The sequence below is a fragment of the Pan paniscus genome, chromosome 16 (genome assembly GCF_029289425.2).
Source record: "Pan paniscus chromosome 16, NHGRI_mPanPan1-v2.0_pri, whole genome shotgun sequence".
Classification (NCBI taxonomy): Eukaryota; Metazoa; Chordata; class Mammalia; order Primates; family Hominidae; genus Pan; species Pan paniscus.
The window spans coordinates 60,471,113-60,485,894 of NC_073265.2; the positions used below are offsets into that span (position 1 = coordinate 60,471,113).

Consider the following 14,782-nt stretch of genomic DNA (forward strand, 5'->3'; position numbering starts at 1 on the left):
CATAGGAGCGTGAACCCTATTGTGAACTGCGCATGTGAGGGATCTAGGTTGTACACTCCTTATGAGAATCTAATGTCTGATGATTTGAGATGGAACAGTTTCATCCTGAAACCATCCCTACCCCTGCCACCACCACATCTGTGGAAAAATTGTCTTTCATGGAACTGGTTCCTGGTGCCAAAAAGGTTGGGGACCACTGATTTAGATGTCATTTAGGGTTCTTTACTGCAAGCAACAGAAACTAACATAAGCGATAAGGAATTTACAATAACGAGTCTAGGAAGCAGGTGGGAAGTGAGGCACATCAGAGAGCAATTGCACATGATTGGTCTCAGCATAAACAGCAAGTTCAAAGGAGCTGCTGCTGGAGCCAAGGACTCAAAGCCATTTGGTCTGCTGGTCAATTTGCTGGAAATTCAAATTCCAGGGAGGAAGTGTCCATTGATCCACATTGCCTACCTTGGCTTTAGCTGGCAGGGCCCCTGAATACATTTCCACCACACTTAATCCGATGTGGAGAGGTGACTACAGACCTAAGGAAAGGGGAATGCTGCCCCATATATACACCTTCCTATGGATATATATTTATGCAAATGTCCCTGCCTAACATTAACCAACACTTCCATAGAGCTGATCTCAAAATGTGGTCAGTTAGGGCATCCAGCTCCAAATCCAAAGTCTTTGGCAGGGGTTTCAGTTTCCCTCTAACACTGTCACAGTCTCTTGCACAGCCCAAGTTGAGTTAAATGGGAAGGGGACTGCACTGCTTCTCTAACTTCTCTAGGTGCTGTTTCTTTTTCTTTTTTTCTCTTTTCTTTTCTTTTTTCTTTTTTTTTATTTTGAGATGGAGTCTTTCTCTGTCGCCCAGGCTGGAGTGCAGTGGTGAAATCTTGGCTCACAGCAGTCTCTGCGCCCTGGGCTCAAGTGATAATCCTGCCTCACCCTCCTGAGTAGCTGGGATTACAGGCGCCCACTACCATGCCCAGCTAATTTTTGTATTTTTAGTAGAGACGGGGTTTCACCATGTTGGCCAGGCTGGTCACGAACGCCTGACCTCAAATTATCCACCCACCTCAGCCTCCCAAAGTACTGGGAGTACAGATATGAGCCACCGTGCCAGGCTCTGGATGTCGTTTCTGTTTCCTGCTCCCTGGCTCATGCCCCATCATGACTATTTAGAGAGGCACCATAATATCAAGCAGTAGTTTTTAAATGAGGAGGGGGATATCAGGTTTGGAGGATTTCATCCAAAATACATGGCCCCCTTAACCCTAGCCTCACCCCATGCAGGGCAGGTCATAATCTCTTGAGGGAAGGGTCACGGCATGGCATGTGTGCTTTGAACAAGCTCCTCTTCTAATTCTGTTATGTTACCCTGACACCCACCTCACCCCCATCCTTTAAAACCTCCAGTGAAGCGGAGAGAGCACTGATTTGATTCTTGGGTTGGACCTGTGTCTTACACATTATAAAGCTTCTGAATGGTAGTGTACATTCTCCCAATGAAGGGACAAAGTGGAGATTTCCTCTGTCCCTGCTGGGGGACATGTTAGATGCCTTACCTAGCTATTTCATTTCATCTACCAAGTAATACTAGCAGATTCGCATTATTTTATCTCACATATATTTTTAAAGCCCGCATCATCCACTAGACCACACGGACACTCTGAACCTCAGTGACTACATCTGCAAAATGGAAATATACATCCTTGAAATGAATCTTGTGAGTATCAGAGAGTTTGTGTTAAAGTAGTTAGGGCACATAAGGGGTATTTTTGCTCTTCCACTGGGCTTCTTCTGTCTGTAATCCTCCAGCATATCTCTTCCCTTCCCTCAGTGGCAGACCTTACCTCTTTCATAGAAGGCTGAAGCCGTCCAATGTTAACTTCATCCTCCACTCCTTTCCTTACACCAACATGTCGTTTTCCATAATGGAAGATCTCTTTTGTTTGTTTTGTTTTTCTGATCATTTAAATAACTTTTCCCTAGATTTTCTTAGGACCCAGCAGTCTATGGGTGATATGGTTGTGTCCCCACCCAAATCTCATCTTGAACTGTATGTAGGTCCCACAATTCCCATGTGTTGTGGGAGGGACCTGGTGGGAGGCAATTGAATCATGGGGGCGGGTCTTTCCTGTGCTATTCTTATGATAGTGAGTAAGTTTCACGAGAGCTGATGATTTTATAAAGGGGAGTTTCCCTGTACAATTTTCTTCTCTTGTCTTCTCTTCTCTTGTTCTTCTCTCTTGAGATGTGCCTTTCACCTTCCACCATGATTGTGGAACTGTGAATCCAGTAAAACTGTTTCTTTTGTAAACTGCCCAGTCTTGAGTATGTCTTTATTATCAGCATGAAAACGGATTAATACATTGGGTATAAAGTCATTTAAATGCAATCACTCCAATTTTTGTGACCTTCTGTTCACATGTACATAGTGCAGAATCTTAGCCACCCCTAAGGTCACTCTAATCGTTGCTGGACATCACAGGAGGTATCCTGGGTGCTCATGAACTGTTACGAATTTTTTGAACTCTAGAAATAAACTCTAAGCCTCAGTTTTTCATCTGTAAAGGGAGGTGATGATAGTTTCTTTAGGTGGGTGTTTTGAGGATTAATTAGATAATATATATAAAGTAATTAGCCTTCGGTTGGCCTGTATTCTGTTACTAAATAAATAGCTGTTATTGGTGTCACTGTTAAACACCTGCTAATAGGCCTTGCCAGCTGCTGCAAGGTGTGGATGTGATCCCCAGGGCAACTGGCTAGTATAGGAAGTTGGTGAGGGGTGGGTGATGAGGACACACTGCATTCTGCCTTATCTTTCTTGCTGCTTTGTTTGGTGGGAAAAGATTTTCTAGTTGGGCTCTGTTAGTTGCCAAGGTCAGAAAACTACTCATATTAGATTGAATCGTATGAAAGTATTAATCATATGAAATTGTATTTTTATAGATCACAAATGGTCAAATATCAGTGATTTTTTAATGTTTCAACTGAACACTTAAAGAGTGACAAATAGGTTTATTCTCTTACACTGTCCTATAGTTTTGTTTTTTCACTAATTAAGATAGTGAAAAAGTATATGGAGAGCTGTTCCTTTTAACAGATATAAATCTAACTCATCCTACCAGATAAATTACATTCCATTGTTTGGATAGACTTCATTCTAACCGGGCTCCTATTCATGAACATTTAGGTTGCTTCCTTTTTTTACTGTTGTTCTTACAAAATATGATGCAATATGTGTCTTTATGTATATATATATATAACTTTATATAGTATTTTTGAGTATATCTGTAAGATGAACTACTAAAAGTAGAGCTGCTGGTGAAAGAGTATGTGCATTGGAAATTGTGATAGGTATTGCAAAGTTCTCTCCCAAGAAGTTGCCCAAATTTAGATTCTAATCAGCAGTGAACATTCTTGCCATATCAGTATTGTCAAACTTTATAATATTCGGCAATCTAATGGGTTTTAAATAGAATTTTGGTGCTTTATTTTGCATTATTTTCATTACATGTGATGTTAAACAATTTTCATATGTTATTTATTTTCCTGTTGTATATTAGCTTGAGCAGCTATAGTAAACCATAGACTGGGTGCTTAAGCAACAGGAATTTATTTCTCATAGTTCTGGAGGCTGGGAAGTCCAAGATCAAGGTGTTGAGCGATTTAGTTTCCTGGTGAGGGTTCTCTTCCTAGCTTGCAGAGAGCTGCCTTCTCCCTGTGTTCTCATATGGTGGGGTGGGGAGTGGGGCTAAGAGAGAGAGGGAGAAAACTGGTTTCTCTTCCTTACTCTGGTCTCTCTTCTGCTTATAAGGACATAAATCCTATCATGGGGGCCTCACCCTCATGACCTCATCTAAACCTAGTTACCTCCCAAAGGCCCCACCTCCAAATACAATCATACTGAGGATTTGGGCTTCAACATATCAATGGTTGGGAGGGACAGGTTCAGTCCACAACACCTATGAACCACCTGTTCATACCCTTAGATCCTGTCTCCACTGGGTTGTCTGTTTCTTATTGATTTGTTAGAATTATTTATAAATGAAGAAAACCAGCGGTTTAGGGTGCATTTTAGAACAGGTTTTCTGCTTTGGTCTTCACATGTCAGTATGTATTGGGGACGGAGCAGCACGCTGGCAGGTTATAAAGCTTTGAGGTTCAATTATTTTTGTCTCTTACCATGATTTATTATTTGGTTTTGCTGCCTGTCACTAACAGAGGTCCTGTTAGTTCGTCCTAATTTTAGGAATATTATGTCTCAAAACACTTGAAAGTTGTCCCTTCTTGCATCTTGCCTTGCAGAAAACTCCTTGACTATCAGAACAGAAGAAGGGGAGAGGGTTGTTAGGAGGATCAGGAAGGAGTGGAGGGAGGCTGGGTGGTCAATGCAACTAGCAGGCTAACATCTCAAGCCCTCATCCCCTCATTTTTTCTTTGATTGACTTTTTCTTCTTTTCTTTTTCTTTCTGTTTCTACTCCTCCCTTCCTTTCTGTTTTTCTGTGTTTTTGTTTGTTTGTTTGTTTCTGGCTATGTACTATAAAAATACAATTCTGGAGCATGTGGTTAGTTTCCCACCATGGGGACTCAGATGAAATTTCAAGTCACTCACCATAATTCGACTATAAATTAGAGAATTATTATGAATAGAATAGGACGGAATGTGGCTTCATGTTTTCTTCCCCCAGGGACCTGCCCAATTTGGCAATAGGAACTAAATTAAGGGTGAGATTAGTTCTAGGAAGTGGATTTTGAGTATAGCTACATGTCTAATCCAAGTATTATAGGCAGTGTCTTAGTTATCTCTGTTAATGAGAGATCAGGAGGCGGTGGATAACTGAAATCTCCAAATGTGCCAGAAACATATTTCTGCCTTTGTTCGTTTATCCCAGTGATCCTTCCACCAGGACAATTGTCGAAGTGGTTTTATTTCTTCTCATTTTAACCTTCTGTTTTCTAGCAACAATGTAGGCAGGGAGGCCACATGCTGCAGGGAGAAAAATGAATGTTAGACCAGGAGTCAGGAGACAATTTTAGTCCTGTCTGTGCCCTGCACTAGCCTGAGACGGAGGACAAGACATAAAGTCTCCTAGGTTCTCAGTTTCTTCCCTCTAAAAGGAGCCATGTAACATCAACCTCTCTGGGTGGCTGGGGGAGCTGAGGGGCCCTGGAAAGTGTTAACTGGCGCTAGTGCTGCCTGTGCCACAGAGCCGGGCCATTTACACATGGGCCGTCTGGGCAGCATGGGACACAGAGGAGGAGTGCGGCCCGTGCCGGCCCATTTTCCTTCCTTGTTCTCCAAGTATAAGCACACTCCATTATTTTCCTAGGGCTGCCATAATGAATTACCACAAACTGGATTGCTTAGAACAACAGACATTTACTCTCTTGAAGTTCTGAAGATCAGCAGTTCAAAATCTGTGTCACTAGGGCCACGCTCCTTCTAAAGTTACTAAGGGGAGAATCCTTCCTTGCCTATTCCAGCTTCTGGTGGCTCCAGGAATTCCTTGGCTTGTGGCTACACCACCCCAATCTCTGCTTCAGGGGTCACACTGCCTTTGTCTCTGTGTCCGTGTCTTCTCTTCCATGTCTTATAAGGGCACTTGTCATTGGATTTAGGGTCCACCTGGCTTACCTAGGATGATCTCTTCTTGAGATGAGCTATGTAATCTGGCACCGAGCAGGTGCCTGAACAATTACAGTTATGACTGTGACTCCCGTTTCCTCTTCTGAGGTCTTTTCAATTCTCCCCGCCCTCACCCTGCCCAGCCAGGACAGCCAGTCCCTTCCAAAAGCCTCCCACAATCTTGTGCTGGCTGCATAGAGCTCATCTGCTGCTGGATCTAAGCACTTGTGTGGACCTGTGATGTGTTTTCCCTTGTCTTCTGGGCCTGGCTCAGCACTGGCATACAGCTGGTGCTCAGAGCATGTCTGCATAATGAATAAACTACAGTGTGCTTGCTCTTGGCATGGAGCCTGGCACAGTAGGTCTCTGAAATGACCAGTTAAATGAGGGTGTAGATCACTCTTTGGATAGAGCTTTTGAACCTTCTGACATTTTTCACCTCTTCCAAGTCACCATGGCAGCAGGGACATTATTATCATTACTAACAAATATTTGTTTAGTGCCAAGCTCTCTGCTATGCACATGGATGGCCTAACCTAAATCCCGTTACAGCTTACAAGGTAGGTACTGGTACTATCCATCTTTAAAGCACAGTGAGCCTCAGAGAGATTCAGAAACTTCCCAGTCACACTGCTATTGAGAGGTGAAGCCAGGGGCACTTCCTAGGTCCAGTGGGGACTTGCAGAACTTTTCTGTCTAGCTAGAAGATTGTAAATGCACCAATCAGGGCTCTGTGTCTAGCTAAAGGATTGTAAATGCACCAATCAGCACTCTGTAAAAACATACCAATCAGCGCTCTGTGTATAGCTAGAGGATTATATATGCACCAATCAGCACTCTGTAAAATGGACCAATCAGCACTCTGTAAAATGGACTCATCAGCACTCTGTAAAATGGACCAATCAGCACTCTGTAAAATGGACTGATCAGCACTCTGTAAAATGGACCAATCAGCAGGATGTGGGCGGGGACAAATAAGGGACTAAAAGCTGGCGACCCGCCCCACTCCCTCCAGTCCCTCCAGTCCCTCCCAACCAGCAGCCGCAACTTGCTGAGGTATCTTTGTATGCTGTGGAAGCTTTGTTCTTTTGCTCCTCATAGTAATTCTTGCTGTTGCTCACTGTTTGAGTCAGTGCTACCTTTGTGAGCTATAATACTCAACAGTGAAGGTCTGCGGCTTCATTCTTGAAGTCAGCAAGACAACGAACCCACTGGAAGGAAGAAACTCCGTGACACCACCTTTAAGAGCTATAACGCTCACTGTGAAGGTCCGCAGCTTCATTCTTGAAGTCAGTGAGACCACGAACCCACCGGAAGGAACAAACTCCGGACACACTAGGAAGTGGTGGCAGGGGTGTAATCATAGGCAGTCTGGCTCTAAAGCGGTGGCGTCTCAACCACTGTGTCCATCCAGTTCCTTGGCTTTCCGACAGGGTGACACAAGGCATGTCTTCCTTGCAGTTTATGGGAAGTCCAGTCCCTCTGGCGGGAATCCGGAAGACCGAGTTGGAGGTTAAAGCGGACTCCTGAAACCGCGTGAGCCCTCCAAGGCCATGACACCCAAAGCCAGGGCCGCATTATGACTTTCGCGGGGCCTAGGCATTTTTGCCTTCGCGGGGCCCTCTTTCCTCCAAAAACCGACTCTAAGCCAGGCTGGATTGTATTAATACTCATCTTTGAAACAGACTGTGCCTACTTGTGCCTGATGGATAAGTCGACCCTGCTCAAAGCTTTTCGGGTGAAGAGAGGAGCGGTGTTCTGGTCCCCTAACCTGCCTCTGTCTCCGCAGGTCCCGCAGCGGATGGCGGCGGAGGGCGCCCCCGAGGACGGCGGCGGCGGCGCCCCGGGAGTGTGGGGCGCCTGGGGCCCCTGGTCGGCCTGTTCGCGTAGCTGCAGCGGCGGCGTGATGGAGCAGACGCGGCCCTGCCTGCCCCGCTCCTACCGCCTGCGCGGCGGCCAGCGGCCTGGCGCCCCTGCGCGCGCCTTCGCGGACCACGTGGTGTCGGCGGTGCGCACGTCGGTGCCACTGCACCGGAGCCGCGACGAGACGCCAGCGCTGGCCGGTACAGACGCCAGCCGCCAGGGCCCCACCGTGCTGCGAGGCAGCCGGCACCCACAGCCCCAGGGCCTCGAAGTCACTGGGGACAGAAGGTACACGCCCGCCCTTGTCTGTGCCCCTCCCCGTCCCTGTCCCAGTTTCTGCCCCTGTCCCTGCGCACGCTGCTCTGCACCACAGACAGTGCGACTAATGCATTGCTCTGCCAGCTGGCAAGGAGCTCTGGGCTCCACGAAGCTCCTTTCACCTTTTGATTTATTTTGCAGCCTTGTAAAGTGTTGAGGCCACTCCCACCTCACTCTGTGGTTCTGAATAATCTTCAAAGCCAGGCTAATTCTGAGAATGCCCTTAGGAAGAATTTTAGGGAGGCCTCCTAGAGGGGTGAAAGCAGGAGGGGAGTGCTGTCCGGGTGCCGGGAAGGAGAGATCCTCAGCCTGTGTGGATTAAAGCTGAGGACACAAGACGAGAAGACGTGTGTCTAACCGGAAAGCTGATATGAGTTGCCAATCCTAGGATAAGTTGAATGTTTGGAGCCTTAGAATGCTCCGAAGCTGTAGGCTTCCAGATTCTGTGAACTTTTCTAGTAAGTTTCTCCGAAGTTTTTTGAGTCAACACATTGGTTTGAGGATATGTCTAAGGACCTAAACTGTTTCAGAGTCATAAAATGTAAACTCTAGAAATGGCATAGTGTCATCAGAATAGTGGTATAGCTCTAAGAAGCATAAATATGCCAAAGTAGGCATTGCGGTGTTGAGAAGAGCTTGTCAGTGAGTGAAGCAATAGATACTAACATATCACTGCATTCATCCGGCAGTATTTGTTGGGTGTCTTAGTGCCTAGGTTCCTGATAGATCCTGGGAGAATACTAATGCAAAAACAGTAACAAAAAACAAATATGGACAAGAACAAAAAGTGTAAGATGTGCTCTCTGTGCTTAAGAAATGCATAATTCGTTTGTCAAGCCCTGTTAATGCCCAGCAGGCAGGGTCTGAGCTTATCAGGTGGGCTGCCTTGCCCCTCTTGCCCACTCACAGTTCAGCATCAGTCTCCATGGCCACCCTTTGCCACGGTGGCCACTTGCTGCATGAGAGTCTGTCTTAGCTCAGTGATGTAAGCTGTCACTGCCAGCCGCCTGAAGGTGGAAAGGAGATGCAACACATCCAACCTCCCCAGCCACATGCTCTTTACCTGGTGCAGTAGGGGTTTGGAGAGAGAGAGGACCATTTCAAGAAGAAGGGTTCTTCAGCTGAATTCTGAAGGATGAGTCAAGTTTGAGTAGACAGAAGAGAGGAGTGAAGAACAGTGAGTTCCAAGACTGAGCATGGAGGGAGAAGGAGAGAAGCAGCCCCAAAGGAATGCTTCCTTCTCTCTCTCTCTTTCTACATGGGAACCTGAGCACCCTCTAGGAGGGTCTGCTCCTAAAGCCGAAGGCTAGATGTACGTTGTCTCTTTTGATCCCAGCCACAATGCCATAATAGCATAGCTCCATAGTCCCTTATTTTTTTGAGACAGAGTCTCACTCTGTCACCCAGGTTGGAGTGCAGTGGCACCATCTGGGCTCACTGCAGCCTCCAACTCCGGGTTCAAGCTATTCTCATGCCTCAGCCTCCCGAGCAGCTGGGATTATAGGCATGCACCACCATACCCAGCTAATTTTTGTATCTTTAGTAGAGGTGGGGTTTCGCCATGTTGGCCAGGCTGGTCTTGAACTCCTGACCTCAAGTGATCTGCCCACCTCGGTCTCCCAAAGTGCTGGGATTATAGGCATGAGCCACTGTGCCTAGCCCATAGTCCCTTATCTGAAATGCATATGGCCAATATGTTTTGGAATTCAGAACTGCCAAGATTTTAGAAAGGTAATTCAGACATATTTCACATGTTAATAGCATTTCTTCCGTCGTATGGGACGCATCCCATAATCAAACACATTATTATTTCTGCAGTGAAACATATGGATGTTCTCACCAAGCAGGATACAACAAAAAGATCATAAGTAGCCTGATATCAGTTAAGATCAGGTTTGAGGCCAGGTGCATTGGCTCACTCCTGTAATCCTAGTACTTTGGGAGGCCAAGGCAGGCAGATCACGAGGTCAGGAGATCGAGACCATCCTGGCTAAACATGGTGAAACCCCATCTGTACTAAAAATACACACACAAAAATAAGATGTGGTGGCGGGTGCTTGTATTCCCAGCTACTCGGGAGGCTGAGGCAGGAGAATGGCATGAACCCAGGAGGCAGAGCTTGCAGTGAGCCGAGATCGCACCACTGTACTCCAGCCTGGGCAACAGAGAGAGACTCCGTCTCAAAAAAAAAAAAAGATCAGGTTTGTTGGCCAATGAGTTTTGTCACCAAACTGACAAAAGCCTGAAAAGGAAAGACAAATCTTGATTTTCAAAACTCTTAATTTTAGAATTATAATAGCTAAGGTTTATTAAATATCCATCCTGTACCAGGCACTGTTCTTTTTTTTTTTTTTTTTTGAGATGTAGTCTGGCTCTGTTGCCCAGGCTAGAGTGCAGTGGCACCATCTCAGTTCACTGCAACCTCCACCTCCTAGGTTCAAATGATTCCTGTGCCTCAGCCTCCCTAGTAGCTGGGACTGCAGGCGTGTACCACCATGCCTAGCTAATTTTTGTATTTTTAGTGGAGATGAGGTTTCACCTTGTTGGCCAGGCTGGCCTCGAACTCCTGCCCGCTTCGGCCTCCCAAAGTGTTGGGATTACAGGCATGAGTCACCGTGCGTGGCCTCCCCAGGCACTGTTCTTATCACTTTACACTCATGATCCTATAAGACAGTTGCTAATAGCATCTTCATTTTAGAGGTAAGGAAATAGAGTCAGGCTTCAAACCCAGGCCATCATGGCTCTAAGGACGTGACCTGATGAAGTAGATGTTACACCTGAGGAATCAGAGGACCTAGAGCCAGTGGACAAGCTGAGTTTTGAAGGCGGTTCTGCCCCCAGATCCCTGCAGTACTCATCCTCCTGCGGGTGCCAACTGAAGGGATGGAGGGCTGGATTTGGGTGGGGCCTGAGTGGGAAAGAGGCTTCTTGAAAGCCTCTGTGGTTGAGAACCTAGAAGAGCTGCCTGAGGATCAGGCTCTTGTTGGCCACAGGCCTGTGCTGCAGGCATTGTGCCTGTGTGTTTTGGCAGCAGGAAATTTTTTTCTTCAAATGTATTGACGGGGGCCAGTTAAACTGTTTACTGTGAAGTTCCTGCAAGTTTTTATCATGCTCTTGTGATTTGACAGTTACTGATGAAATAATCCAAATATTAGCCTAGGAGGCCTGTGCTGCCTACATATGTCATGCTCCTCCCGGCTGATGAAAATCACATTTGCTTATATTCATCAGTCATTAGGTGCTTGCATAGTATATTTGACCCCAAGGAGAAATGTCAGCATGTTTTCAGGATGGCTGTCCGCTCCACTCTCTGTTTCAGGTTTGAGGTTTGAGGAAAAGGCTGTCGGAGTTTAGATGTTTAAAAAATTGTTAGGTTGCTCTGCTAGGCAACAGGAAACTTAATTGGAGTCAGATAACAAATGAAGCTATTCAACCTTCCACCAGATATTTATTAAACATCTACTATGTTGTAAGGCCCTGGGACATACACAAAGGTGAATAAAAGCCAGGTTTTGGGACCTCATGGCTCTTACTGACAGGCTAGAGCAGTTGTTTGCAAAATTACCATTTTTTTTTTAAGCAGAAGAATCCGTTCTGCAAAATCAATCTTAGATGGAGGCTCAGTTTATGTAATAACACACGTAAAATCTGAGTTGCTCTGGTTGAAGCCTCAGAGGTATTGCTGTAGAAACCTGGGGTCAAGATCCAATGGAACAGTGGTTTTCAACCTTGACTGACTGTTAGAATTTTTTTCCCCATCTTTTAGAAACTCTGACACCCACGTCACACTCCAAACCAGCATCGGAATCTCCAGGGGCCACCCTCAGATGTTGGTCTGATTCCAATCCAGCCAAGTTTGGGAAGCACTGGTCTGGATGAAGCTCTTTGGAGACTCAAGTTTCCATGGAAAAGATTTTGGGAATCAAATATTGTCTAGCAGAATTTTCCAAGTTTGGTGAGCACGTATCAGAATCACTTGCCGTGGAGTGGGTGGCTTGTTAAAAAGAGAGTTGCCAAGTCCCCACCATCCCCCATGCCTAATGGGGATTCTGATTTGTAGGTCAGTTATATGTTCTACGTGTCTTCATTTTTAATGCTTCCGATATATCCTAGAGTTTGAGAACCACTCCTCTAGAGGGTTGGAAAAGACGCACATGTAAATGCCTTCAGTATAAGGCAGTCTGATGAGATAGTAGTGACAATGGCTCCCATGTTGAAGCATGTCTCCTGTGCAGGCATTCTTTCAAATGCATGACAACATTTACAGTTACACAACCCTGTGAGGCAGAAACTATTATTCACATTTTATAAACAATGAAACCGAGGCTGGGAGGAATGAAGTGACTTGCTCAAGATTACCACTTGAGAAGCAACAGCACTAGAATTCAAAAGAGGTCTGCCAGAGTCTGACACTAAAGTTCTTTTCACTGAAATGGGTATTCTGAAAATGAAGCTGCTGACTTCCAGCTGGTGTGTTCAGAAAAGCTGTGTGGAGGTTGGGCTGTCTGAGCCGTGTCTTGACAAATGGATGGGATTTAATAGTGAAGGCTTAAAATGAGCTGCATCTCTTCCTTTCAATGTTCAGCTCCTTTAACCAGGGTAATCTTCTTTGCATCTAATCCTAGGCATCACGTGAGTTCAAAAAAAAAATTAGAAGTCACAATCTCTATTCTTGGGGGCCTTACACTTTGGTGGTGGAGAAGGGCAAACCCAAAAAACACTGCCCACTCTGGGAGATGGTAGAGATATGACCAGGGTTCAGGAAGAAGGAATCCTTGTGGAATGGAACAGTCAGGGAAGACTGCACAGAGCAGGTAGGATTTGATGAATAAATAGAATTTACTTAGCTGGAATATATCTGGAAACTTCTTGAGTCCACTTGCTTCCATATCAGGCCTTTGTCTCATTAAAACAAGCACATACGTAGTATAAATCCTACTCTAAAAGCCTCAAAAATAACGTCAATCTTCATTGGAGCTCTCCCAAGGATTCCGAGCTTAGGACAATTAAACTTCTCTGAGCCTCAGGGGCTTCATCTTTCAAATGAGAGTAATAATAATACCTATCATGTGGGGTTGTTGAATAATTCAATGAAATAATACATTCATATTGCCTGGCCCATAGTGGACACTCATTAAATACATTCATATTGCCTGGCCCATAGTGGATGCTCAAAGCGAACGCTGTAACTCCCATTATGGGTCTAAAGGCTGGTGTTAGATAGTGTGTTAGAGAGTTCCAGTTAGAACTCAAGTGCAGCAGAAGGGATCAGGTGAACTAGGGCCACTCAGGAAGACAGGGAGCCAGGAACTGAGCTCCCGTCCAGATGGGTGGGACTCTGGGAAGCACAGACTGGGTGCAGCCAAGACCCTAGTGTCTGTGCTCCCTGCTCTCTGCCCCTTCTTAGTGTGGCTTGCTCAGAAAAATCCTCCACAAAGGGTGGCATTCCCCTGTGATTTAGTTAGGGCAATGGCAGCCTGGGGAGGTTCCAGGCTAGGGGGTTCATCCTTCAGGTCTTGGCCAACAGATTCCATAATGGCACTCAACCAAGTCATCTTTCACTCCAGGCCCAAGGCTGTGTCCCCGTGATGGTTAAAGGGGAAGGGGCGAGTAGGGAAGAAAGGTGTTTAGGTGAGTCCTGCAAAGCATGCCGCATTGTAGCAACTCACACTTGTGAAACTGAAGAGACTCCTTGGTAGGGGAGACTTCCCCCTCAGTTTCTGGAAATGGGTACCTGTAGACTAGAAGGTGCTGGAAGGAGCCCCTGTTACTATAGGACTCCCCTTCAACTTTTCTTCCTCCAATTATTTTATTGTGTTAAAATACACATAACATAAAATTGACCATCTTAACTATTTTTAAGCGTATGGTTCAGTGACACTGAGTATATTCATACTGTTATGCTACCATCACCACCATCCATTCACAGAACTCTTTTTATCTTTCAAAACTGAAACTGTACCCATGAAACAATAACTTCACATTCCTTCCTTCCCCCACCGCAGCCCTTAGCCAACCACCATTCTACTTTCTTCCTCTATGATTTTGACTACTCTTAAGTATCTCATGTAAATCGAATGATACAGTATTTGTCTTTTTTGTGACTGGCTTATTTCACTCAACATAATGTCCTCAAGGTTTATTCCATATTGTAGCATATTCCTTTTTAGGGCTGAATAGTATTCCATTGCATGTATAGACCACATTTTGCTTATCCTTTCGTCCATCAGTGGACATTTAGGTTGCTTCCACATTTTAGGAATTGTGAATAACACTGCTATGAACATGGGTGTTTTCAGTTCTTTTGGGTGGAAATTGGGAAGTGGAATTGCTGGATCATAGGGTAATCATATTTTTAGATTTTTGAAGAACTGCCATACTGTTTTCTATAGCAGCTGCACTATTTTACCTTCCCACAACAGTGCACGAGGAATTCTGTCCTCACCAACACTTGTTATTTTCTGTTTTTTTTGATAGTGCCCATCCTAATGGGTGTGGGGTGGTATCTCATTATAGTTTGGTTTGCATTTCCCTAATGATCAGTGATGTTGAACATTTTTTTATGTGCTTAATGGCTGTTTATGTATCTTCTTTGGAAAAATGCCTGTTGGAAAAAAAGTCCTTTGAAGACCTTCCCTTTTATAACTCTGAAAGCAGGGTGGATTTCTTCCCATTCCCAAAATGTCTGGGGAAAATGGCATCCAGAAAGACTCCCTGTGGCCCAGAACCCAAGTACACAACCTAACAGAAATGTGTTGTAAATGTCTGTTGGTCAGTTTCACCCAGCTTCCACAAAGACAGGGTATGAGAGCAGTGCCCTCTCTTATTTGAGGACTTCAGGTGATTTTTTTCACCACTCTCATGCTAAAGGGCCTGATATCAGGCAAGCTTTCCTTCCCACTGGACTTCCTTACATTTGCCTACATTAGCCAGCTTTTCTGGTCATTCATCACACTCATTAACCAGCTGGA

At 45.3% G+C, this 14,782-nt stretch overlaps 1 protein-coding gene across 1 annotated transcript in view; it reads left to right on the forward strand.

Annotated features, from left to right (window-relative positions):
* The window catches only part of THSD4 (thrombospondin type 1 domain containing 4), a 665,075-nt gene that overhangs the window by 89,639 nt on the left and 560,654 nt on the right, over positions 1-14,782 (forward strand). Inside the window, exon 4 of the mRNA XM_034939056.4 lies at positions 7,420-7,781. Within this exon, the coding sequence (XP_034794947.1) occupies positions 7,420-7,781 (362 nt within the window). The remainder of the gene's footprint in view (positions 1-7,419; positions 7,782-14,782) is intronic.